This window comes from Apis cerana, linkage group LG9, assembly GCF_029169275.1.
Source record: "Apis cerana isolate GH-2021 linkage group LG9, AcerK_1.0, whole genome shotgun sequence".
Lineage (NCBI taxonomy): Eukaryota > Metazoa > Arthropoda > Insecta > Hymenoptera > Apidae > Apis > Apis cerana.
Genome location: NC_083860.1, coordinates 1315959 through 1341772, shown reverse-complemented (window position 1 = coordinate 1341772; position 25814 = coordinate 1315959). Strand labels below are relative to the sequence as shown.

At 18.0% G+C, this 25814-nt stretch overlaps 1 protein-coding gene across 2 annotated transcripts; it reads right to left on the bottom strand.

Moving 5' to 3' along the window:
• Positions 1–8: 8 nt before the first annotated feature.
• Positions 9–25786, bottom strand: LOC107993932 (tumor necrosis factor receptor superfamily member wengen). 2 transcript variants are annotated; one of them, XM_062079819.1, is made up of 5 exons: positions 25364–25786; positions 14039–14458; positions 13054–13234; positions 2110–2238; positions 9–595 (listed from the first exon to the last, which is right to left on the bottom strand). In XM_062079819.1, exons 2-5 carry the CDS (start codon positions 14453–14455, stop codon positions 432–434), a joined length of 891 nt encoding a protein of 296 aa, XP_061935803.1. In that variant the 5' UTR covers positions 14456–14458; positions 25364–25786; the 3' UTR covers positions 9–431. The 2 variants fall into 2 exon arrangements, with proteins under 2 accessions (XP_061935803.1, XP_061935804.1); XM_062079820.1 differs by having other exon boundaries at positions 2110–2235; positions 25364–25778.
• Positions 25787–25814: the final 28 nt, after the last annotated feature.

Here is a 25814-nt window from a genome sequence, read left to right as displayed (position 1 = left end):
ACCAGATCCACTATTCATGCCATTTTATTTCGTCTTTTGATACATACATCGCAGTTATATTACAAAGATGGCAGCTTTTAAAGCTTATAAGAAGAAATAAATAATCGAATGGGCTAAGTCGGTCGTAGCTCGATCACATTCGAGCTTCGAGACTTCGAACAAGGATTTCTTTCTCCTTTTTTAATCATAAATCTACTTAAATAACGAAGAAAAAATATTATATAAAAAGATATAATATAATTATTAAATTATTAAAAAATAATACAAATTGTTTGTTTACAATCATCGAATATGATTTTTGTACCTTTCGGCGTTTTAATCTTCCAACCATCGTATCGTTTTAATAACGAATCGTAAAATATATAAATAGAAAATGATTGTCGATTTTATTCTAAAAATTGCCTTTTTTCACATTCTTTTCATTTATATTGCTATGAATCGCTGAAATTTTTTTTCTGATTTAAAATCGTCTCGATATTTCGATGAATCCTAACGATTTGTAGTTTCGTGTTTTTCGAAGGCTCTCCATCTTCTATATAAACATTTCCATTGACTTCCGACCAATCGACCATCACAGGAGTCTCTCTTCTTCGATCTGCAAATAAAAATACGTAATATTTATATTTTTCGACTTGTATATTTATTTTGTTTTTATTTATTTATTTCACATTGTTTATTTCGTTTTTGCATTTTATTTCTAAAAATCAATTTATAATTGTTTCAACGTAATAATCAAAATAATTAATACTTGTTTCAAATATTTAAAATAGATTTATTGTGAAATTATTTTCATAAATTTGTTCATATTATTTTTCTTCTTTATTTATAGTTTTTTAAATTCTAAAAGAATTCTAAAGAAAATTTTTAAATTCTTATATTTTGTTATAAATTGTCATAAATTTGTTCATATTATTTTTCTTCTTTATTTATAGTTTTTTAAATTTTAAAAGAATTCTAAAGAAAATTTTTAAATTCTTATATTTTGTTAAATTTTAAATATTAAAAAAAATAATGTAAATTCTTTTTATTTGAAAAGAAATTATTTCTTCAAATTTTATTGCTATTTATAATAATATAGTATATATGTATATAAATATATATACATATATAATATTTTATATAATATTGCATCAATCAAATTGATTTTATTATTATAGCAATAATTTGCAATAAATTATGATTTTCATAAAGAGATAAAATAAATAATTAAAATTTTTTTATATAAATTTTTTTTTATGTTATTTTATTTTTATTTAGAAATAGAATTTAATTTTACAAATAAATTTAATTTAAATGTAATTTAAATTAAATGCATATTATTGCTTATAATATTTATCAATTTATTCATATAAATTATTTCTAATAATCATTATTTATAGTATTTTATCATTTATAAAAATCATTATTATTGTTATTATTTAATAGCTATCTAAAATGATTTAGATAAATAGTAATTCTGTACTAAATATTAAATTCTGTACTGTGATGTTAAAATGTTTTAATTTAATATATTGAATTAAATATTTTTAAAAATCTTTCTTCAGGCTATTTTAAATATATAATTTGGTTTCCATTTGATTTAAATATATTGAAAATTTCATTAAAAATGAAATATATTTTTTAAAAAATTATAAAAATTTATATTATAATAATATTTCTCATTTTTCGTTACTAAAAATTTTATTTTTTTCTTCAAATTGTGAAATTTATTATTTTTGGCGACTAAATCAGTAAAAATTATAGCAAAATTAATCTTAAACAATTTTATTAATTTTTTTGCAACAAAGTTAAACATGCTTACATATTTTCATTTTATATTATTTATTTACTTATATATTTTCTATAAATCATCGAACGTTGTTTTAAATTAATTTATTTCAAGATAATTAATATATAATTTATTATTCATAAGATATTATATTTAATATAAAAGAAAATTAATTTTTGTTTTTTTTATTTTTTATTTTTCAAGGAAATTTTATAAGAAAAAAATATTTATTTCATGAAACATTTAACGTATAAAATAATATTTGAAACTAAAACCAAATATATCAGTTCAAAAGATTATTACTATTATTACTATTATATAAGATTATTATTATTACTCACCTAAAAGTTTCTCGAGATATTGGCACCTTGTTTCGGGATCACCAGGGTTCATGGGTGCGCCGGAAACCAGTTCGGCTAGTTCTGCCTTAACCATTAAATTTAATCGAGCCGAGATCTCTTCTAGACCTACTGCAAATATCAAATAGTCTTTATTCTATTCTATAAGCAGGGCAAATTTTCTTTAATTTTTTTTTTTAATTTTGTTTCATTTTTTTCAAATGATTTTCATTATCATACAAAATGTTCTTTAAAAAATAATAATTAACTATAATTTTTATATATTTTTAAATTGATAAAATGTTTTATTAATAGAAACAAACTTGGACGAAACATATTTCAAATAATATTCAGTAATATCTAAAATCATATTATATTCTTTATTTGTCAAATTTCTTTATTGCTCAAATAAGTAATAATTTGAAAAATTATTTGAGGAGATATTTTATTTTTTTAATTGAAACAAATTTTTAATTAAAAAATAGTATTCAATATGATATTAAATAATAAATTACTATATTAATAATAATATACAATAGTAAAAATTGTACCAAGTGTATCAATAACGAATATTAATAATATAAATATTAAAGAAATTAATTATTTTCATTCAAAATTAAATAACAAATAACTATAACTATAATAAGTAATTTATTTCATGAAATAAATCATTTAATTATAAATATATTAGTTTATTTCAAAATACTTTATGAAATATTTGTATTATTTATGAAATATTTTTCAAATAATTACAAAAAATAATGTAAGTCAAAATATCCATTTAAGTAGTATTGAAAATGTATATAATAAATTCAATGTATATAATTAATTTATTGAAATAAATTTAATTGAAAAAGTTTTGCTTAAAATACATTAATTATAATATAAAGTTATATTTATCGCGCCAATTTAAATTGTATCTATTATTTGCATGTCTTGGCATCATTATTAAATTTATTTTTTTACTTTTTTTTTTCTTTTATGTGTATCATATTATTACAAATTTATTATTATTCATCTTTATACAATGATATAATAGATGATATAGAGTGTAAGATTTATTTGTACCAAAAGAAACGATATGATTTCTTCATATGTGAAATTGACATAACTGACTATTTATTTTCATATTATATCACAGAAGCATACTAATGTGAAAGCATATCATTACATCGTTGCATATCAAAATATCGTATCAGAATGCACGCAATGATGATACACAATTGATATGATATGCAATAAATGAAAATCCAACATAATTCAATTAAATTTATCTCTATATACTATAATATTATTTCCAATGTAAAATACACATAATCAATCATATAGTTCATCAAGCAGTTCATATACATATCAAATTTTGATATGTATATGAACTGTTAAAATATTTGTCTATTAATATGCAACGATATATAAATATACAATATATAAAAAACATATATATAACGAACAAAAAAATGTCCATTAAATGTTATTAGATGTTAAAATCTAATAATGAAATTTAAATAAATAAGCATTGCATTGTATTAAAATTTGTTACAATTGTGACAATACAAGCAGAAATCGCATTGCATAATTGTCATTGTATAAATAAATAATTAATTATAATAATTGATTTTAGGATTAATTTTATAATTAGTTAATTTTTTGAAATAAGAATATTCGAAATTTATTATTTAAAAAGGAAAAAATATTTTTAAATATTTTTAAATATAAAAACATTTATAATATTAATAAAATCAATATTCAATTAATATTAACGATATTTTATAATGAATAACAATTTTTAATTGTTGTGATTGATCGATTTGTCAACTTATTATATTCATATTATCTCAAATTCCTTTAATTTCCGAAGTAAAAAATATATCATCAATTGAAATATTTATGACATATTAATTAACATTATTTGAAACAATGATTTTTAAATTATTATTTGAAATAAATTTTATCTGAACTTTTCCGTTTTTATCAAAAAGAATATTTATTTAATTACTAAGATATAATTATTAGAATATTATTGTTATTAAGTTATATATAAGTTACATATTTATTACTGATTACTGATTAATATCATTACAGAATTATATTTTATATAATAATGTAATCAAATATTAATTCTTGAATTAAAAATTTTAAATTTAAATTCAACGATAATACAAATGAATAATTTTGATTAAATTATTATATAATATAATTTGATCAAATACAACATCTAGTCACGCTTAAGAATTCAACGAAGAAAGGAATCCAATAATTAAACAACTGATCCCTTTAATTTATTTTTAATTGACAATTTGATGGGAGAAGTTGGAAGAACGATTGTTCCAACTCTATCCGAGGATAGAATGCGAGTTGAACGACTATGGAATGCGGTTCTGCTTTCTCAAGGCCCCATGGGATGAATCTAACGATAGCCTCGCTCCGGTCTAAAGTCATGTTTTTCTCCCCTTAAAGAAAAACGTGGCTTGCCAGGTTGGAGAAGATTATTCAGTTAGAAAATTAAACGAGCTTCACCCGTTGTGACTTTTCTGATATTATATCTTTTGAAATTCTTATTAATAAAGAAAAATTTTTTTATAATTTCAATTAAAAAAAAATTTTGGATAAATCAGATACAAATTAAAACTTGAATAAATTAAAATTCAAAATTTTTAAAATTTTTTAAATTTTATTTATTTCCTAAGATATCTTATATTATATATTCAAATATGTAATAATTTGCATAACTTAATATATTTTAAAGATTTAAATTATATTATAATTGATAGATATGTAATATTATCAAATAAAAAATAAGAAAAAAATCCTATTTTTAAAAGGAAATTTGTATAATAAACTGAATTAACATATTATAAGTTATCACATAACTTCTCAAATTAACAAATTCAGTTTTTTTTCTTAATAATTTGTTTTATTTTTGCATTAGACAGTATTTATTGAATTAAAATTGATCTTTAAAAAATAATATTTAATTTTCAACTTTATTTAGCTTTTTTTAATAATCTCTTTTTCCATTAAATATTATATATTTTTATTTGGTTAAGATTAATTTCTATAATGATTCTACACTAAAGATCTACAAGAAAAAAAAATTTCATAACTTTTTTTTTAATGATTTTCTGTCTTTTAAATAATTGAAAAAATATACTTTAATATATTGATATAAAAAAAATGTGAAAAATCTAATAAGTTTAAAGGTGTAATCATTTTAATTTATAGGAATATTGAAAAATAACTCAACAAATTAAATTTGAAACATTTTCTATAAAAATTAGAAAACTTATCACGTTTTTCAAAATTGTAGTCTTCATATAAATAACAAGGATTAATATTTCATAAAAATAATTCATAATTTTATAAAAAAAATTATTAGAAGATATTAATAGAAAGATTATTATTAATGCATTTATATTGTGTGAATATCACAATTACTTTTATACATGTGTACCAATGCAAATCACTTTGTGGAGATCCGTGTTAGAGAATTATCGTTAATTTGTTATGATTGAAGAATATTGGTAGGGGAATCAGGTAATGGAGCCTAACAGGAGAAACGGACTATCCCCAGTCCCCTTTAGTAAGCAGAACCAGCAATGAAACGGTACTGAATGCACAACCATAGGTTGTATTACCAATCCGTTAGTGAGAATGCCGACAATACCTTTTGATTCCAATTGAGGAACAATTCAATATATACAATTATAATTGCCATATAACAATAATAAAAACAAAAATATACAACAAAAATATCCAGAACTGAAAAAAATTCAAAACGATTTAAGATAAATAATAGAAAATAGGAAATATCTTCAAAATATAAATTCTATTTCAAAAAAATATTATTCATAAATATAATTTTATTCAATGTCTAAATTACGACTAAATATTATTTACTATTTATTCTTATATTCGAAATAAATAAAATAAAATAAAATATTTATTTTCTTCATTTAAGAAACTTAACAAACATCAATTATGATTATTTATATAATTATGATAATTTTTTCTTTCTTATTCTTTAAAATATTATATAATATTTCTGAAAATAGTATATTCAGTTTCTTGTATGTTATGTTATATTCAATAATGTATTTTTAAATATATTATACTATTATAATAATAATATATATAATGACATAAAGCTAAAAATATTTATTTAAAATATTTATAGTAATAAAATATAATAATAAAATATTAATAATAATATATTTTATATAATAATATTTGAAATATTTATTAATAATAATATATTTAAAATATTATTATTTAAAATATTTTTTATTTTTTTCTTTTTTTCTTAATCAATGACATATTTCAAAATAATATTTGTATTAAAATATACATGTTAATATATTCATCAGACAGTTATGGAAGATCTTTTTATCTCTGTTACAACACCATCGCATTCTGTTCTCATCTCATTTCATCTAATACAAACTTAAATTTATAACTTAATAAATAAGACTTAAACAACATTTTTGTATATCAATTTTTACGTTTGTTCTAGACTCTAGAATCAATCTTTGAAAAATGTTCACGAATATAATAATATTCATATATATATATATATATATATATAATAAATAAACCTCAATTAATATTTTTATCTTATATCTTATATCAACTTTTATGTTTGTTTTGATTTTTGGAATCTTCAAAGATCATAAATATATTAATATATATATTAACAATATATTTAAAATATATATTATACTATATTTTTTTATTTAACTATTTCAAAAAATTTATTCCTATATCACTGGAAAAGATAAAAATATCTAAAAAATAAAAATTTATTTATTTTTTAAAAAATTAATTTTTAATAATATTTTTACAAAATCACTTCATCAAAATTTACATTGTCCGAAACAATTTTGGATCAAATTTCATTCATTTTCATTCATGAAATTTATGTGTGAAATAAAAATTTTGAAGAAACAAATAATTATTTAAATTTGCATTCCTATATCTTTTCAACAATATTTTTAAATATTTTTACAATGTCAAGAAAAGTATTTTGTTTAATTGGATTTACATTTAACAATCATTTTCTCAAAATTTTATTTAAAATTTTTCTAAATATTTAATAGAAATAATAATTTTATAGAAAATTTATAAAAAAAAATCAATCATTAACTGAATAAATTATTTGGGACAAATTGAATATTTTTTTTATTTAAAAAAACGATTGTGATAAAAATCTTAATATAAATTTTATTATAACCAATAATTTTTGTATATTTACATGAATGAAATTGTACGTTTACTTCTCAGAAAAAGAATGCATGATTATACAGTAGGTCACATGAAACATTATGCGCACGATCATTGAATTAACAACACCAAATCGGCATTGAAACAAAAATAGTAACGTTTCATTCATGCCGACTTGAGCAAAAGTTTTCCATAAATATCTACTAGTGAGATTCGAATCTTTTAGTAAACATATTTATCAATAAATTTATCAAATAAAAATTATTTAAAATTTTTTTGTCAAATTGATATAATTTAAAAAAAATGTATTAGTTACATTATATATAATAAATATTTTATTTCATATTCCATTTCATGCCGATATTCTTTTCAACAATTATATCGGATAAATTTATTATCTTTTTTTTATATGATTTTATTTCATTTTAATTTTAAATTATCCTAAAACGAACATAAAAAATAATAATAATATTTATTGTATTTATAATTGTATTTGTAGTTTAATGATTGCTTGAATTAATATAGATAAATTTATAATCAGTCAATAGTATGTATATATATATATAATATATTTTCAAAATTCAATTATCATTCACTATTTGCGCTATATACTTTATTTATTTTAATTTTTTAAATTTATAATTTTAATTTTAATTAATTTCTTCTCTTTTAATCCATTAAAGATTAATCAAAATAAAATAATACAATTTTTATATAATATAAATAATAATATAATATAAATATAAATGTAATATATAAATATATAATATATAATATATTATATTATATAAATATATATATATAAATATAATATATAATGTAAATATTCGGGTCACGCGATTTCGTACGCGGTATTATTTTAAATCAAAAAATCTCAATGACTTTCAATTATACATTATTATACATTATATTATATTATATATGATTATTTATTATTTATTAAAATATTTAAAAATAAATATAAATGTTGCAAAAAAATAAATATTTATTTATTTTATAATAATAAACTATTTTCTTTATTAACTTATTTTTTTTATATTTTTTCCTAAACAAATTGTTAAAAAATGAAAGAAATATTAGTGAAAATATAGAATAAAATTCTTCTTCATACTTATTTTACTTACTATTATTAATTTTTTATTATATAGAAAATTAATACATTCATAATTATATTCATATATATTTATATTATAATATAAATAATAAATAAAACTTGTATTTTTTATTTTCATTAATTCTTAATTATTGTTTTTTACCTATTTTCTAGAATAATAATAAGAAAATTATATTTTTTATCGGAATAATATTTTCAATGAATATTTTTCATATTTTAAAAAGAAAAATTATGATTTACGATGATTTATACATATAGATAAAAATTTAAGATTCAACGAATAAAAAATAATTTAATACTAATTTATTTCGTTTTTTTTTAATATTTAAAAAATTAATCAATTAATTTATAATTCCACAGTAATTATAGACACAAGAATTGAATACGAGAAGGTAAAAAAGGTAATAAAAAAAATATTTGGAAAAATGTTTCATAAATTGAACAGATCGGTTCCATCACTGAATACATAAAGTAGTAACTTCCTGATGGAAGGTTGGGGAAAAGAGGTATCGAAAAGAGTAGAGGGAGAAAGAGTAGGTTCCGGCATTGATGAGTTCTGCGTAACGCTCGTTATGCAAATGCGGATAGTAACATCGTACAAATGTTCATCGTAGATCGTAACACCGTTTGAACTCTCTTTTATTGTATATAATGCCGAGTCACACGAATGACGAGGAATGATCATCAATCTTGAATCAAAACGCTCAATCTTTCGTTTGTGAACATCGTGACGGCAATTTGCAAACATTGACCGCTTATACTTTACAGTGCTGAATGAACCGTAAAGAATTTAAAGTAGTCGGGTCACGCGATTTCGTACGCGGTATTATTTCAAATCAAAAAATTTCAACGACCTTTCAATTATTCTTTCTCTTTTTCTCCCTCCACCTTTGAATAATTAAGCAATCGAGCAAATCGAAAATAATTTTCTTCAATCGTTTCATCATATCATTTTACTATTTCAATATTGAACAATGAATGTCGTTATGAAAATGTTTTAAAAATTAGGATTAAAAGAAATTTTTCAAAATTTTGAAAAAAAATTGTATTCGAATCGTTATGAACATTTTAAGTTTTATAGATCAAAAATGAAAAAAATGATAAAACTTTTATCGAAAAATTTACAATGTTTTAAATAAACGATGTGACATGTAATAATGTAACAAATTATATGCAAACAAGAAAAAATTATAAAAATTAGTGAAAATTATTATTTAAATTGTAAATTAAATTATACTTTAAAAAAAACTTATGTGAACATAGAATTAAAAATTAATAAAGACAAATAAATTTTACTAAATTAATTGTATATTGTATAAATTATTACATGTATATAATTTTATCTTCAACAAAAAAAACAATGTGTAAATCACATGATAAATATTCAATTCGATAATTTTTTTTATTATGAATAATTATTTCATTTTCAATTTACATGCTTTTATTTTGCATTCAAGTGAAAATCATAATAAAATTTTGGAAATGCATATCTTTATATTTTTTGATTGAATTCAATAATATAAAAATTCATTTTACAAAAATTTCATGCTTTAACAAAAAAATTTGAAAAAAATATAGAAATAAAATCTATATCTTATTTTTTTATTATCACATACATAAACTGAAAAAAATACTTCATTTTTATCAAAGTTATTTTAATTTTAAAATGAATATCATTTCCATTAAACATATACTATTTCTTATGATAATATACAGGTTGTTAATATTCGTAGAAGGATCATAGAAGGACCATCTTTGGAAAGTTAAAGTTTCTAGACGTCAAAACAATCATAAAAATTGGTATACAAAAATGTCAATCATGTAATGAAAATAACATTTCTATTCTCCATCTTGTTTCATTTAATACACACTTCAATTACTTATAATTTAATTATGAATCTTGACTGATATTTTTGTATCAATATCAATTCTTATATTTGTTTGATTTCTAAAATCGATTGTTCTGCATATATATTAATTGTTAAATTAAATAATCTTTTTATAAATTTTTATATGCAATTATTAAATTAAAGACATTTTCTATGCTCATTGTCAAATGTATTACAGTTAAAATTATAAATTGAATAAAACTATTAAAATTTTCAATTAGTTATAAAATAACAAAAATTTTCTTTTATTATATATTATATCTTTCTTTTTTATGATTTATTATAACAAATATAACAAATAATATAACAAATATACATCGCACACAGCAAAAAATAATTACTGAAATTTTTATTTCATACATGTTTATATAAATAAAAAATTTTTATTTTCTTAGAAATAAAAAAGTACCAAATAAATAGGAAGATGCTTTGAAACTATATTATATACTTTAAGTTAAAATTGTTTGAGTCCATTCTAAAATCTGACCATATATGTGAAATTAACTGCTTTTTGTTTCGTTTAATTCTTTTTATTGTTGGAAAAATAATAGTTATATAAAAATTACAAAAATGATTTTTTTTTATATATCTATTATATCAATTTCTCTGTAATACTAATTAAAAAAAGTAATTTTCATTTTTATACATTATCTTAAAACATCTAAAAAATAATAAATATTTCAAAACTCTTATTAATAGAATGCAAATAATAAAAGCAATTTCAAATTTTTTAAAAATAATACTGCAACAAAATTTAATGTGTAAATTTAGAAAATTAATTAATAATAGAAAAAAAATGAGTTAAAAATTTTGTAATTAATTATTAGTAAAAGTTAAAATTATCAATCAATCAAGATGGTTAAAATTCTTTAATAATAAGTACATAGATGAAAAATATTTTTTTTTAATATATTAAAAAATTAATTGATTGAAATAATAAACTTTTGTATAAAAAGTAATTATTTAAAATGATATTTTTTTAAATTCATCGATTATTATTATCGATTATTTAAAATATTATTTTTTTGTGATTATTTTGAGAAAAAAAATAAATGAAAAATAGATGTAGAAAAAAAATATCTATATAAAAAATAAATTTCTTTTTCCTTGTATCTATTCTTGCATGAACTTACATAATTTTTCATTTATGTAATATCTATTAATCATTCTAAAAATATAAACATGAATATTAATAATCACAATTGCTTGAGGTTTATGATTTCATGAAAATAATTTTATGAAATTCAAACATTTTATTATATGTATACAATAAAAAATTTATTTAATTTATATGATTATAATTTATTTAATTATTTATTATAATTTATTTATTTAATTATTTCAAATCCATATTGAAAAATAATTGAAATCCTTATTATATATTCATATATTTATTTCAAATAAATCATATATTTATTTCAAATAGTAATTCTTTAATAAAGAAACAAATTATTATTGCAAATTAATTAATGACCAAGAAAATTGAAAAAATAATTTTAATTCTTATTTTAAATAAATAATTATTTATCACTACTTTGTGCAAACTATATCAAATGCTCTCAAATAATAACACGTCTTGCAAATGATGTATAGACACAGATGCGCGTTCATAAATGAGTATATAAAGAGAACACGAAACGGAGCATCACGAAAGAAATGAGAAGCATCGGACACCAGGACGTCATATCCGGGCGTGATAGATCGAGCCAAGGTGAACAGAGGTCGTGAGCGGCCCTCTAATGAAGAAAATCTGTCTTGCATTTTAAAGGATTTCTTATCCCCCTCCAAGGAAACGCGTAACAATCATTCGGAATCAAATAAAATAAAATACCAGAACAGGAAGTTTTACTATGTAATGTTACACCATTATTCTACTTCTTGTTTACTTTTACTGTTATCACGGATGCAACTATGGACAAATTACATTTGAAATTAAAATGAGAAATAATTATTTGAAATAATTTTTCTTAAATTATTATTTGTACTACTAGATAATGTCATTTCTCTCAAATAATGAATTACTTTATCAGTTTCTTATTTCATTGAAAAATGAAACATTCAATTGTCAAAATAGAAATTATGATATTGTACAAACAGAAGTTGCATAAATAATACATGTGATATTATTTGAAATATTATTCAAAATATCTTATTGTTATAATTATATTGTTATAATTGTTTAAAATAATTTCATTTTACAAATATGATTTTTGTTTATAAATAATAAAAAATATTACCAATGAATTATTTTTTTATAATTATCATTAGAAGGCTATATTAAAAATTTTATTTTTATAAAAATTTCTAATACATGATATCGTAAAATAACTTATTTTCATAATATGCGTTAAATATTAACAATTCAATTCAATTAAATTATAACAATTCAATTCAATTGTTCTTTTTTTATTTCCATACATAAGCAAAAATGAATCATATACAAGCAAAAATTTACAATTTAGAAAAATAAATAAAAATTATAAAATTATTTTATATAAAAAATTTTCTAGAAATATGAATAAAAATGAATTTATAAAAAAATTTATATTAATTCAAAATAATAATTCAAAAATGTTTATGTAGAAATTTTCAAATAGAAAGATATCTTTTATCAGGATTCTTAAAAATTTATTTTTAGCTAACTTATTTTCCATGAAATTGTTTTAATTTTATTAATTTAATAATTTTAAGATTCTATTTCGACATCTACACAATTAATAAACTTACCGGGTTCGAAATTCTTCTTCATCCGACGCCACTGTCTGGCATAGACTAAAGCCGAGCATCCTGCGACCAGAAAAAAGAGAATACAGGCACACACAGCAAGGATCAACGCGATCGTTTGCCAGTCCCACAAGATTCTCTCTTTTGCAATAGCTGTGCTTCTTGAATGAGGCTCGTTCAATGCCTATATAATTTCGTTATCTCTTTATTTCAAATTTGGCGAAAGAAATAAAATTAAATCTTAAATATGATGATCCATATTTTTATAAATATCTTTATATATTTTTATAAATATCTTTAAAATATCAATAATCGATAACATTAAAAATTGTTTCAGACAAAATTGAATGATTTCAAAGAATATATGTCAAAATGTTTGTTTTTTATAAATAAGAGATTAAAATTTTTAGATTTTAGATCAAAAATTTAGATGAAAAATAACAATTTTTAATCGTTTATCGTTCATATTAATTTATTTCGATGAAATTTTTAACATGTAAAAAACTGATCTATAAAATATATTCTTTAAATTTTAAAGAAATTTTAAAGAATTTTAAATTAAAGGCTTAAATAAAAAAAATAAAAAGTAATCTTTACTATTTTCTTCATTTTTGACAAATTGCAATTTTTTATGATTTTTTTTATATATTATTTAACAGGCTAATCCTTTTAATTTCTCAAAATAATTTAATATATTAAATCCATTTTTAAAAAAATATGCTTATATTTTTTGAATCTATTGCATAAAGTAGGAAAATATTATTTACTGATATTAAAAATCAAATTATTATTTAATTGTACAAATATATATAAAATCTACATAATGTCTATACATATCTATACATAATAATTTTAAATGATTTCTGTTATCTTAACATGAGCATTAAACGTAATCGTAATTTTTTTTTCGATTAGAAATATCATCGATAATAAAAACGAGTGTTCTCCAGTGTCCTAGATCAAGCAACAAATTTTACAACAATTGTACCTCATTCTTTGTTTCCCATTGAATATTTTGCTCCGAACTGTCAATAAAATCCTTTGATTCCTGTCTAATCTGTTGCTGATCCAAATCTGGGAACCTCCATAACATCTTCGAAGTAACTGCTTCGAGGCTTCTTTGGCCAATTTCCGGCCGTTTTCTCGTCGAAAGAAAAGACCAATCGAGCTCAAGAGCAGAGAGTGGACCACAAATGGCATCCTTGTAAATCGCGCAAGGGCTCAAAGTAAAATCAGGAGCGCATCTGGTGCAAGGTAAACAGGTGGCATGCTCGACCGACCAAAATTCGAAACCTGGTTTGCAGACCGGATATCGGGGAACGGATGTTGAGCAGCCAGCCTTGCGGAGACCGACCAATACCAACAGCACGGTCAACAGATATCCCCGATTGGGCTCCCGAGGCATCACCTGAAATTAATTTTTATATTTTACTCTGTATTAACAAAGTGAAATACTGGATTAGTGAGAAAATCATGTCGATTTTAAAGAGTTGAATCAATTTATTGTAAATGTTCTTAATATATATAGAAAATTGGTTTTTTTTATTGACGATTGATTTTAGACACTAATTAAAACACAAAAATTGATCAAAATTAAGATTTATTTATTAAGTTACAAACAATTGAAGTTTATGTTAAATGAAGCGAAACAAAGAGTGAAAACACTCGTTATACTATTGTCATTTCATTCAATACGAATTTAAATTGCTTATAAGTAATAAAGAATTTTTATACAATACATGTTTTCTATTAATCTGTATATATATATATTGTATATTTTTTATATAAACAATATATATTATCGTTCAAAAATATCTAAATAGTTATGAAGTCTCTATAATCCATAAATGTAATTAATCTTTGATATATAATATATATAATATATATTATATTATAAATATAAAATATTTATAATATAATATTTATAATCTTTATTTTGACGTTTTATATTTAAAATTATTTATTTTAAAATTATTTAAATTATGTGTTTATCAATATTATAATTAAATACATATTTTGTCGATATTCATTATGATTAGATATTATTTTTTCTAAATACGATAATTTTTCGATCAATTTCGTTATTATTTCTAAAATTCTTTCATTTCCTTTAAATACACAAAGCTTTTCAAACAACTAAATCATTCCATTAAATATCATCTTTATGAAATTATATTATTATATACATTTTCATTTATAGACAAAAGATAATTTTTAATTTATTAATTTTAACATAAAAATAAATGTTATTGTATTGCGATATTTTTGTATACATAATATTAACAATTATAAATAAGAAAGTAATTATAAATGATTGTAAATCCTTTTTTTTTTTATAAAACTTAAACTTCATTTTGTACAGAATAAAAGAATCTAGATAGTTTTGAATAATAATAAAATAAGTTTAATTAATAACATAATTATTCATATATAAAATAGTATACATTAAATATTCTGAAACTTTTAATTATATTGAAAACTAAAAAAATTCTGAATATTTATATATTATATGAATATCTATAAAAGCAGCTTAAGAATATTCAATATGATATTGAAATAATATGTTATGTCATGTAGAACAATTCTTTTTTCAGTTCAATTTTTTTAAAAAAATTTTTGAAAAATAACAATTTATATATAGCTAAATCTATATAAAATTATTGTTATTTTTCAAATAATTTGACAAATTAAATTTTAACTATTACGATATATTTTTTATATTAATTGAATATCTATTTTGTTACATAATTTTGTTTGCATAAAAATCCTCAGATATATATATCTATAATTTAATAAATAGATCTTAATCAATATTTTTGTATTGTTTTAGAACTTGTTATTTTTGTGTTTGTTTTAGATTCAAGAATTAACTTTATAAAAATGTCTTACAAATATATTCTTTGTATATTCATCTTTAAAATTAAAAATCAAAACTGTGTACAAATATTGTAAAATTCATTTTTTTTATTTATATATTTATATATTATTCATTTTTTATTAAATTATTATATCATTATATATTATTATTATACGTAACATTATCCGAATTTATATCAATATTATATTTGATTTATATATTTCTTATTTAATATAAATCTTTTTAATATAAATCTCTTTAATGATATAAAATAAAATTGTCCAATGTATTTTATGATTAATCTCTATTGAAAAAATATTTTGAAATTATGTTAGAATAAAAAAAAATCAATATATATTAATAGTTATATAATTAATTTTTTTAAAAAAATTTGAATATTAATCCAAGATTAAATTTAACATATTTTCGAAATGACTATATTGATCATATGTGATAATATATAATTCGATACACTGGAATTTAAAGGCTTAAAACAGATTGAAAAAGGAAAAAGAAACTTAATAAGATATTACAAATATTAATACAAAACTCTTATTATTTAATAGCATGAGAATTTATGTATTCGAATATTTATTTAATCGAATGATTATAATTATAATTGAATATCCAAATATTTCAAATACCTACTTTACCCAATAATTTAGATTAAAATAGATCTTAATACTTAGATTATATATTTAATTCTTTATCTTAAGACGACATTTTGAGATAAATTATACTATAAATTTCTGCAAAACTAATAAACATATAATTTTGAAAATTATAATAATATAAATAATTATGAACATAATTTATAAGAGAATTGACATAAGAAAAAAGAAGTATTTTTTATATAATAAGATAGTATTTTTATTCTCAATAAAAATGTATTTAAAAGTTTAAAATTGATTTATTGTCATGGATTAAATTTTGACATCACTGAAAAAAAATCTAATTTTGTATTCTGACAAAAAAAGTTTAAAAGTTGTTAAAAATTAATAATTATCGCAATAATTAAAGGACAAATAAAATTCATTGAATAGAGATGAAAGTCTAAATAAATTATTAGTATTTTTACTTGCTTGTCACATATAAATGTCTAAAATAAAAGAAAATTAAATATTGAATGTAAAAATATTAACATTAATATTAAATTTACATTTTTTCCCATTCTAAAATGCAATTTTAAAAAAAAAGAACATTTCATTTTTTTTTTTAATTTTTGTTTTATAAATTCAAAAAAAAATCGAGATTTCAATTTATTAATAAATTTAATATCTTTAATTTAAAGTCAAAAATATCATATTCAAAGAAAAATTTCATATGTGAATTTGAAAATACTTATTCAAATAATTATACGTAATAAAAAGACTTATAATGTGTAAATAAATAAATAAAATGTAAACATGAAATAGAAACAAAAGTTTCACATTTATAAATAAAATTATAAATCGGTTATCAATGAGAACTATTTTGCGTATTCCTGAAGACACATCCTGTAAGATATATATATTACTCTGTATATAATATTATCTGTCAGATTTAAATTCAAATATTTGAATACTTAAATATATTCTCAAAACAAATTTCAAATTTATTTATAATACATGGATATCTGAATAATAAGAATTCTAATTTGATTCGATTTTAAACATTAAAATTTCTAGAAATATACAAAACAAATATACAACTATCAAAATGTATATTTATATAAAAATTTAATAATATAATAGCGAACTATTATATTCAAAATATAAATAAATTTAATAAAAATACTATTATATATTCAAAATTATGATAAATATTTGAAAAATTAGTTTTCCATTGATGATTCATTGATGATTCAATATTAAGGATATTTAAATAAATTTTTCCTGTATATATAATCAATTGTATTATTTAATATTTTTATGAATTATTTAAACGATTTAGATGAATTCATTTCTATTTTTCTAATTTTATATAATTTTATCTTATATAATTTTACACAATCTATATATATATTTTTGAATATATGGCAGATTTGAAGGATCGATTCTAGGGATCAGAACTCAAAAAATAAAAATATAAAAATTGATATATAAATTTCCTTCATTTAATAGAAATTTAAACTTAACAAATAAATAAAGTTTAATCTAATAAATTTCAATAAATTTCAATCGAAATTTTTGTATAATTTTATATTTTGTAAGTTTTATATTTTTCTATAGAATCATGACATGTGATAATCATTACATTATTTTAATTATCAATAACTTTTAATTATTTTAAATAATTTTAATCTAATTAATTTCTATACTTTGTTTACAATTATTATTATTATTTTATTTATTTTAATTATATTTTATATTATATATTATTATATTTTGTATATATTTTTTGAATGGCAAATCCAAATTATTATATATACTATGAATAATAGTATGTCTTATATTATTATTATATTATTATTATTCAAAATATTATGAATAATAGTATGTATTATATATAATATATTATTCATTTTTATATGCACGAGACTTACTAACTGCTGGATTTAACATAGTAAAATCGAATAAAAACTATTACAATGTTTATAATATACAACGTTACAAAAACGTATTTTAACAAGATTTATATAGTAATTATAAAAATGATTTAAAAAAGGACAAATAATTTCCGAAACAGAAGATTTTGTATCTGCAGTATAAAGATTCCAGGATAATATTATCTAAAATAAAAAATACAAATATTTATATAAAACTATTTTCAATTATCTTAGTTACTACTATTTGTAATGATAATTTAGTTTTAAATATATAAGATATATTTTAATTATATATTATATTTATTTATTATTATTTAGAATTAATATTTTATTATTTATTTTTCATATAAATATGTTTTTTGTCTATTTTTTTTTGTTTGTTCTTTTGAAATAATAAATAAAAATATGTTAGATAATTAATGCAAATTTATAATAAATAATATTTCAAATAAATTAACTAAAGTTACTGAAGTTAAAAATTTTTAAAATTATGAAATTTTGTTCAAATTTAATCTGTATTTTTTAATATTATTATTTTTAAATAAATTTACTTTTACTAAAATTTTATGAATATGTAAAGTATCATGAATCATGCACTAATTTTTTTTAATGCAATTATTATTATTAATTAATAATTAATAATAATTAATAATAATTATATTATATAATAATAAATAATAATTAATATTATTAATTTAAAAAAACAAAATACTCAAATTTTCAATATTTTTTTTCTTTTTTCATCATAATGGTATAAGATAAAGCAAAATATTAAATGATAAATGTTTAAGTTATTCCGAGATTAATTATTCCGAGATAAATTATATTTAAAATATACTAAAACTTTAAAGATTTAACTGATTTTATTCTCTCAAAAAGATTTGTCAAAACGATTGCTCCATGCTCTATAACTTTTTATGTTTTAAATACATGTAAAATTTTATGAACATCAAAATTTTCAGATTAGATGAATTTTCTTGTAATACAATGTCTTAATAATAACATTTTTGTGATCGATTAAAATTTGTGTTCTAAATATTTTTTTTTTTATGTTATTTTACGTTTTAGGATAAAAATAATAAAAATATTTAATAATTATATTGAAATAAAAAGTTTTAATAATCAAGTTATATTTATCAGATCTTTTCTTTTATTTTCATTGAATATATTTGCCTATTATGTAATTAGAAAAAAAATAATATTATATATTTTACTGTATTATACATATTATTTCTTAATAAATATGATTTTTGTACAATTTATAATATAATAGAATCTTTTATTATTGATAAGTTAATTCAACAATATAAAAGTAGTATTTATATTAAAAACTAAATATTTGTTTTAATTTAATCGTTAATTAATATTTCGTACGAAAAAATTAATTTAAATTAAATTAAATTAATTTAAAATTAGGAAATGTAAATTTTTTTATAACATTTTTCTTATTATTTAAGCAAGTAAATTAAATAATTAATAAATTTTTTATTAATTTAATTAAAAGAAGTAACTTTTATCTAAAAATTATATACCTCATAGTTTACCAATTATAAAATAAAATCAAATAAAATTGAATAAAGAATTTTCGAAAATTAATTTCTTCTTTTTAGAAAGAACTTAATAAATCTATATACTATATATAATTATATATATTCTATATTTTTCCAAAATTTCATTTTTTAATTTCCAAATTTGGTGATTTTATATTATTAATTCAAATTCTTAAAAAATATATATTAAATATAGTATTAGAAATATTTTTGTGTATATTTCTAAAATTGAATTGCAATTACACATTTATAGAAAAAATTATTGAAAATATTGTTCTTATATGTGCCAAGATCAATTTCAAATATCATTTTTTATTCGCATATAATTATTAATAAAAATAAAATATAAAGAATAATACAAAATATATAATAATATTACATAAATTTATGAAAAAAAATAACAATATTATAATCAAAGAATCTATAGCTAATAGTAAAACATAATAATAGATTAGGAATGGTATAGAATTTCAAATACAAAATATTGTATTCATTAATAAAATTTTAGATAAAATGATACATTTAAAAATTCTAAAAAATTTTAAAAATTGATTACATATAATTAAATTAGATCTACTAAAAAAAATATTGTTTTCAAAAAGATAATGATTCAAAAAAATTCAGCAAAAATTGTTAAAAATATACGAGATGTATTATACGAGATATTATATGAGATTATACTATTATTAATTGTTGTTTGAAATAACTTTTTAATGACTGATAATATGAAAAAAAATGACTGATAATATAGAAAAGGTTAAAAGTTCTTTTTATTTATTTAAAAATTAAGAAATTTAAAAAATAAAAGAAAAAATAAGAAATGTCACAAATATCACAAAAAAATTTTATTATTTAAAATTGTTTAATACTTTAATCTATTAATAAAGAAATGAGATGAATTTAATTATATGAATTGTTTATAAAGTTAAATATATATTTCAATTAATTAAATATTACAAAAAAATGATTAATGGAATCAAAAAATATATTTAGGATTATAAGAAATCCTAAAAAAATAGATATTCTTCGTTTTTTCACGCTTTTCATCTTTTATCTGGATTATAACAATGAAAAATAAAAATTTTTTTGACCAAAGTTTCAATTATATATTGTTATAATTATTTGAAAATCATTTTATATTTTTTAAATGAAATATCATTTCAATATAAAAAATAACAGATTTAAAGTATTACTCACAAAAAACATAATAATTAATAAATAGCGAAAAGCATATTAAAAAGCGAAATAGAAGATAAAGCTTTCTTTTTCAATTTTTATTGAATGAAATTTTGTAAAACACAACCAGACATATACCATAATATGTAATACAAAAAATTATCATATTATATAAGTTTATATAATCATAGTTGTCACTCGTCATAGTTAAGTTTTTAATCTCCTCGAAACTTATCGAATATTGATTAACATTGATTAGATTACGAAAATTAAATAAATTTAGATTTATTGATATGTGATATTCTTGGTCCAACAACTGAGTTTAATTACAGTGCTCTAAGAGTTAAAAAACATCATAAGAAATATATAATATATAAAATTAGAAAATTTTACAAAAATTAATTAATGTCTCGGTTAAAATCTCCGAAAATACTTTAAAAATAAAAAATATAAAAGAATAATAATAACAATAATAATAAATTCAATTTTTGTTTAATATAACATATTAAATATTTGATGTATTAATATTTAATTTATATAATATTAAAATATATATAATATATTAAAAAGAAAAGGAAGTAATACAAATATGAAATAAGATAAAAATATCATTTTTGACTTGTATACAATATTAGTTTTGACAATTATTATATTTCAAATATTATGATTAATTATATGAATAAAACATTCTATCATGATAATTATTGATAGTTATTTTTTCTTTTTTTTTTGGTTTGTTTAATTAACATTTTATATTTCGATTGTAATAAAAATTTCTATATGTATTTATTAAAGTGAAATTTAGTTTGTTTTGTAATTTCTAAAGAAACGAAAAAGCTAAGTTATATTATAATAATTGTAATTTTATATAAATGAAAATTTGAAATTTTCATGTTTTTGATACAATATATGATAATAAGAGGAAACAAAAAATGACAAATTGGTGAAAATATAAGATTTTTAACTGATAACAATATAATTAAACAATATAATATAATTAAAATTTGTTGAATATTTTAAAAGCGAATTATAGAGATATATTGTTAAACTAATTGTAAATCTATTATAATTCGGTTTAGAAAGTATAATTGCACAATTATTAAAATTAAAATTAAAATTATTAAAAAATAAAATAAATTGTTTATTTAATTGTAATTGTTGTAATATTTGATGATATATACTGTATATTTTTGTAAAATCTTTTTATATTTTACTACTTTAATACAGATTCATAATTTATTTCTTTTAAAAATAAATGTAATATTATTTAAATTTGTATTAATCCACATTTATAATAATTTGTTTTTAAAAACTAAAAAAAATCAAAAGTTTTATAAAATCAATATGATATTTATGTAGTATAGTTTATAATCTTTCAAAATTTTTTTAATTTTTTTATTCTTATTATTTTGAGATTTCCTAAAATTAAAAATTAAAAATGATTGACATTATATTTTATATTTGAATTATAAATATTTTTGAATATTTGAATTATAAATATTTTTCAAATATTCTATTTTTTATGTAATTATATTTTCAAATTTAATTTATTTATACTTAAAATAATAATTTTATATACAAACATGTATTATTTTTATGTATATAATATATAATATAATAACTATTTTTAATGCAACACATGAAAAATTATTATTTAATAATTTTATATTAATAATTAATAATTTTATTTAAAATAAATATTTTCCATGTATTACATAAGGTGAAATAAATCTTCAATTAATTCATTATAATTAAATTATTACATTTTTACAATATTTCAATTTGTTTGAAATATTAGTATTATTATAAATTTAATTTAAAATGAATTTTTTCTTGAATGATATATAAATTTATAGTTTGTATTATATATATAATTTGTATGTATTCTATTATAAATCTATTATAAATCTATAATAAATTTTATACATTTAGAATTTTATAGAAAATTTGTGATTTCAATATTTGATATTCAATTAGTTAAAATGATACTAAAAAATATTATAAAAATAAAATATTATAAAAACATATTAAATACTAATAAATTATAAAATTAATATAATAATTAAAATAATATTGCATATAATATAAATATTTTAATTGTGAAAATATAATTATTTTTAATATATAATAATTTTTTCGATTAATAAATCGTTCGTAAGAACAAAAACATTTTTTTCAGATAATTCGTTGGAATAATCGAGCGTGTAAAGTAGTCGTTTAACTGGCAAAACCGGCCAGACCGTTTCCACTTCCGGCTCGTTTGCGATGTAATTACATCCGTAGTTGTATCGCGAGCATATAGTCTTATGAGTATGCGTACGCACGTGTATTAAAATAGTTTCGACATGAATCAATTGACCGCAATTCAGTTCTGATTTTATTCTAATTTTTGTTAATATTAAATATTATAACTAATCATCAATTATAAATAACTAAAAATCATAAGTAACAGTTCTGTTATTAATAAAATATCTTTCGATATAAGTATATCTATATATTTTCACAATATTTTGATTGTATTTAATAATAAATTCTAATTATAATAGTAATTTATAATTATATTCCAAATTAATAATAATAATAATTAATATTAAAAATTATAATATTAAAAATATGTATAATATATAAAGCTTCAATTCTTTGAACTTAAAATAACATTTATTAAAAATTAAATAGTATGTTTGATATATTTAAAATAAAATCAATTAATTAATTATTAAATGAATGAAATAATAAAAAATAGAAAATTGTGTCGTACAAATAGAAAGCATAATGCTCTGTCTGTAATAAAGGTTTCACCCGGGCTATTTAAAATTTGATACGCGCGCTTCTACCAATCTTGCTTCTCGATTGCGTGACAAATATAAGTATGCAGTTAGCATACTAGAATCATGGTAATGCAAAATGACTATATGTCATAAATCTTGATTCATTCTTTGATAAGTTTTTATGACATTTTTATCATAAAATCAAATAACAATGATAATGCATAATCTCAATAATATATTTATAACTATTTACAAATTATTTTGTAATTATATTGATTCTACAATATTGATATGATTGAATTATACATAAAAATTATTACAATGTTTTTATTTCTCTTAAATATGAAAAAATCTCAAAGATAATAATTTTACCAAGTATTTATTTTTATTTATGAAATTATTTATTTTAATTTAATGAACTATGTAATTGTATTATTATTAAGAAACTATATTTTGTTTTGATTTATTGATATTATAAACTTGTAAATATAATTTATAGCATAATATAAATATAAAATATAATTTAAATATACAATATATAAATATATAAAACAAATATGAAATATATAATATGTAATAAATCATTACCAATAATATTTAATTACATAATTTTTTATACAATAAAATTTAATTAATTTCATTTATTTATATTAATTATTCTTATTAATATATATATTAAAAATACTTATAATAATATTATATACTTGTAATAATAATATTTAATTTATTTGATATACTACTTTTAATAAATTAATTAATATTTAATTAATTATTAATTAATATTAATAATTTATTACTTTTAATAAAAGTTTAATATACTACTAATAATATATATATATATTTCATTGCTCTATCATTCATAAATCTCATTGGCATTCTATATTTATTATGTCATTGAATACATATATATAAGTCAAATAAAATTATTTTATTTTATATTTTATATTTTATCACAAATATATTTCAAGTTATTTGAAATATTTAAAATATATTTATAATATTTTAACATTTTATAATCTTAATTATAATCATTTTATAATCTTAATTTCTTATAATTATAATTTTAAATATAAATTATATAAAAACATAATTTTTTTTTATCTTTATTTAAATTATTAATAAATGATATATATACATATTAATAGATAAATGTATATATTTAACATTCATATTATAATATAAATTATATAAATTCTATTAAATTATTAAATATAAAATATATTATTATATATTGTTTTATATTATTATATTATTAAATATAAAAATTCAATAAGAAATGCAATAAATCAAATAAAATAATAATAAAATGAAAACATATTTGATTGAATTAAAATAAAATAATATTTAAAAGAAGACATACTGACAATACATTTACATAAATAAATATAAGTTTATTATATTATATTATATTATATTATATTATAATTATACATACGCTGCCTTCGATAAATGCAGGCCTATCATGACGCAATCGATGTATCCAAGAATGATCACCGGGAGAGAAACCAACAAAATATCCAGAATACACAAAAAATCATTGAACTTTCCATTCGAACGAAATCGTGAATGATAAATTAAATGAAAATTTATAAGTTCTAAATCTTCTTCTTAAAGCAAAATTAATAAACCTCCATTTTTGGTATATTAAAATATAAATAAAAAAGCGATACTTCAAAAAAATTTCCACCACTACAAAATAGACGCGCACCGCCCGCCGACCACAACATAACTGACTAGACTGGTTATTCTAATTTCCGCCCACGATCCTCCCTTAGAAAGAGAAAAAGTTTTAAAAGAAAGAAAGAGATACTAAAAAGAAAGAGATATGAAAAGAAACTTAGAGGTGGAAAAAGATAAAAGAAGACAGAGGGAGCCACGTGGTGAAA

Bases quoted from the DNA above. Each gene is read 5' to 3' on its own strand.
- LOC107993932 (XM_062079819.1), bottom strand. From the start codon at position 14,455: ATGCCTCGGGAGCCCAATCGGGGATATCTGTTGACCGTGCTGTTGGTA. The intron at 2,239-13,053 runs GTAAGTTTATTA...TGATATTTGCAG, and splicing joins GAAGAAGAATTTCGAACCCG to TAGGTCTAGAAGAGATCTCG. The intron at 596-2,109 runs GTGAGTAATAAT...TTTTATTTGCAG, and splicing joins ATATCTCGAGAAACTTTTAG to ATCGAAGAAGAGAGACTCCT.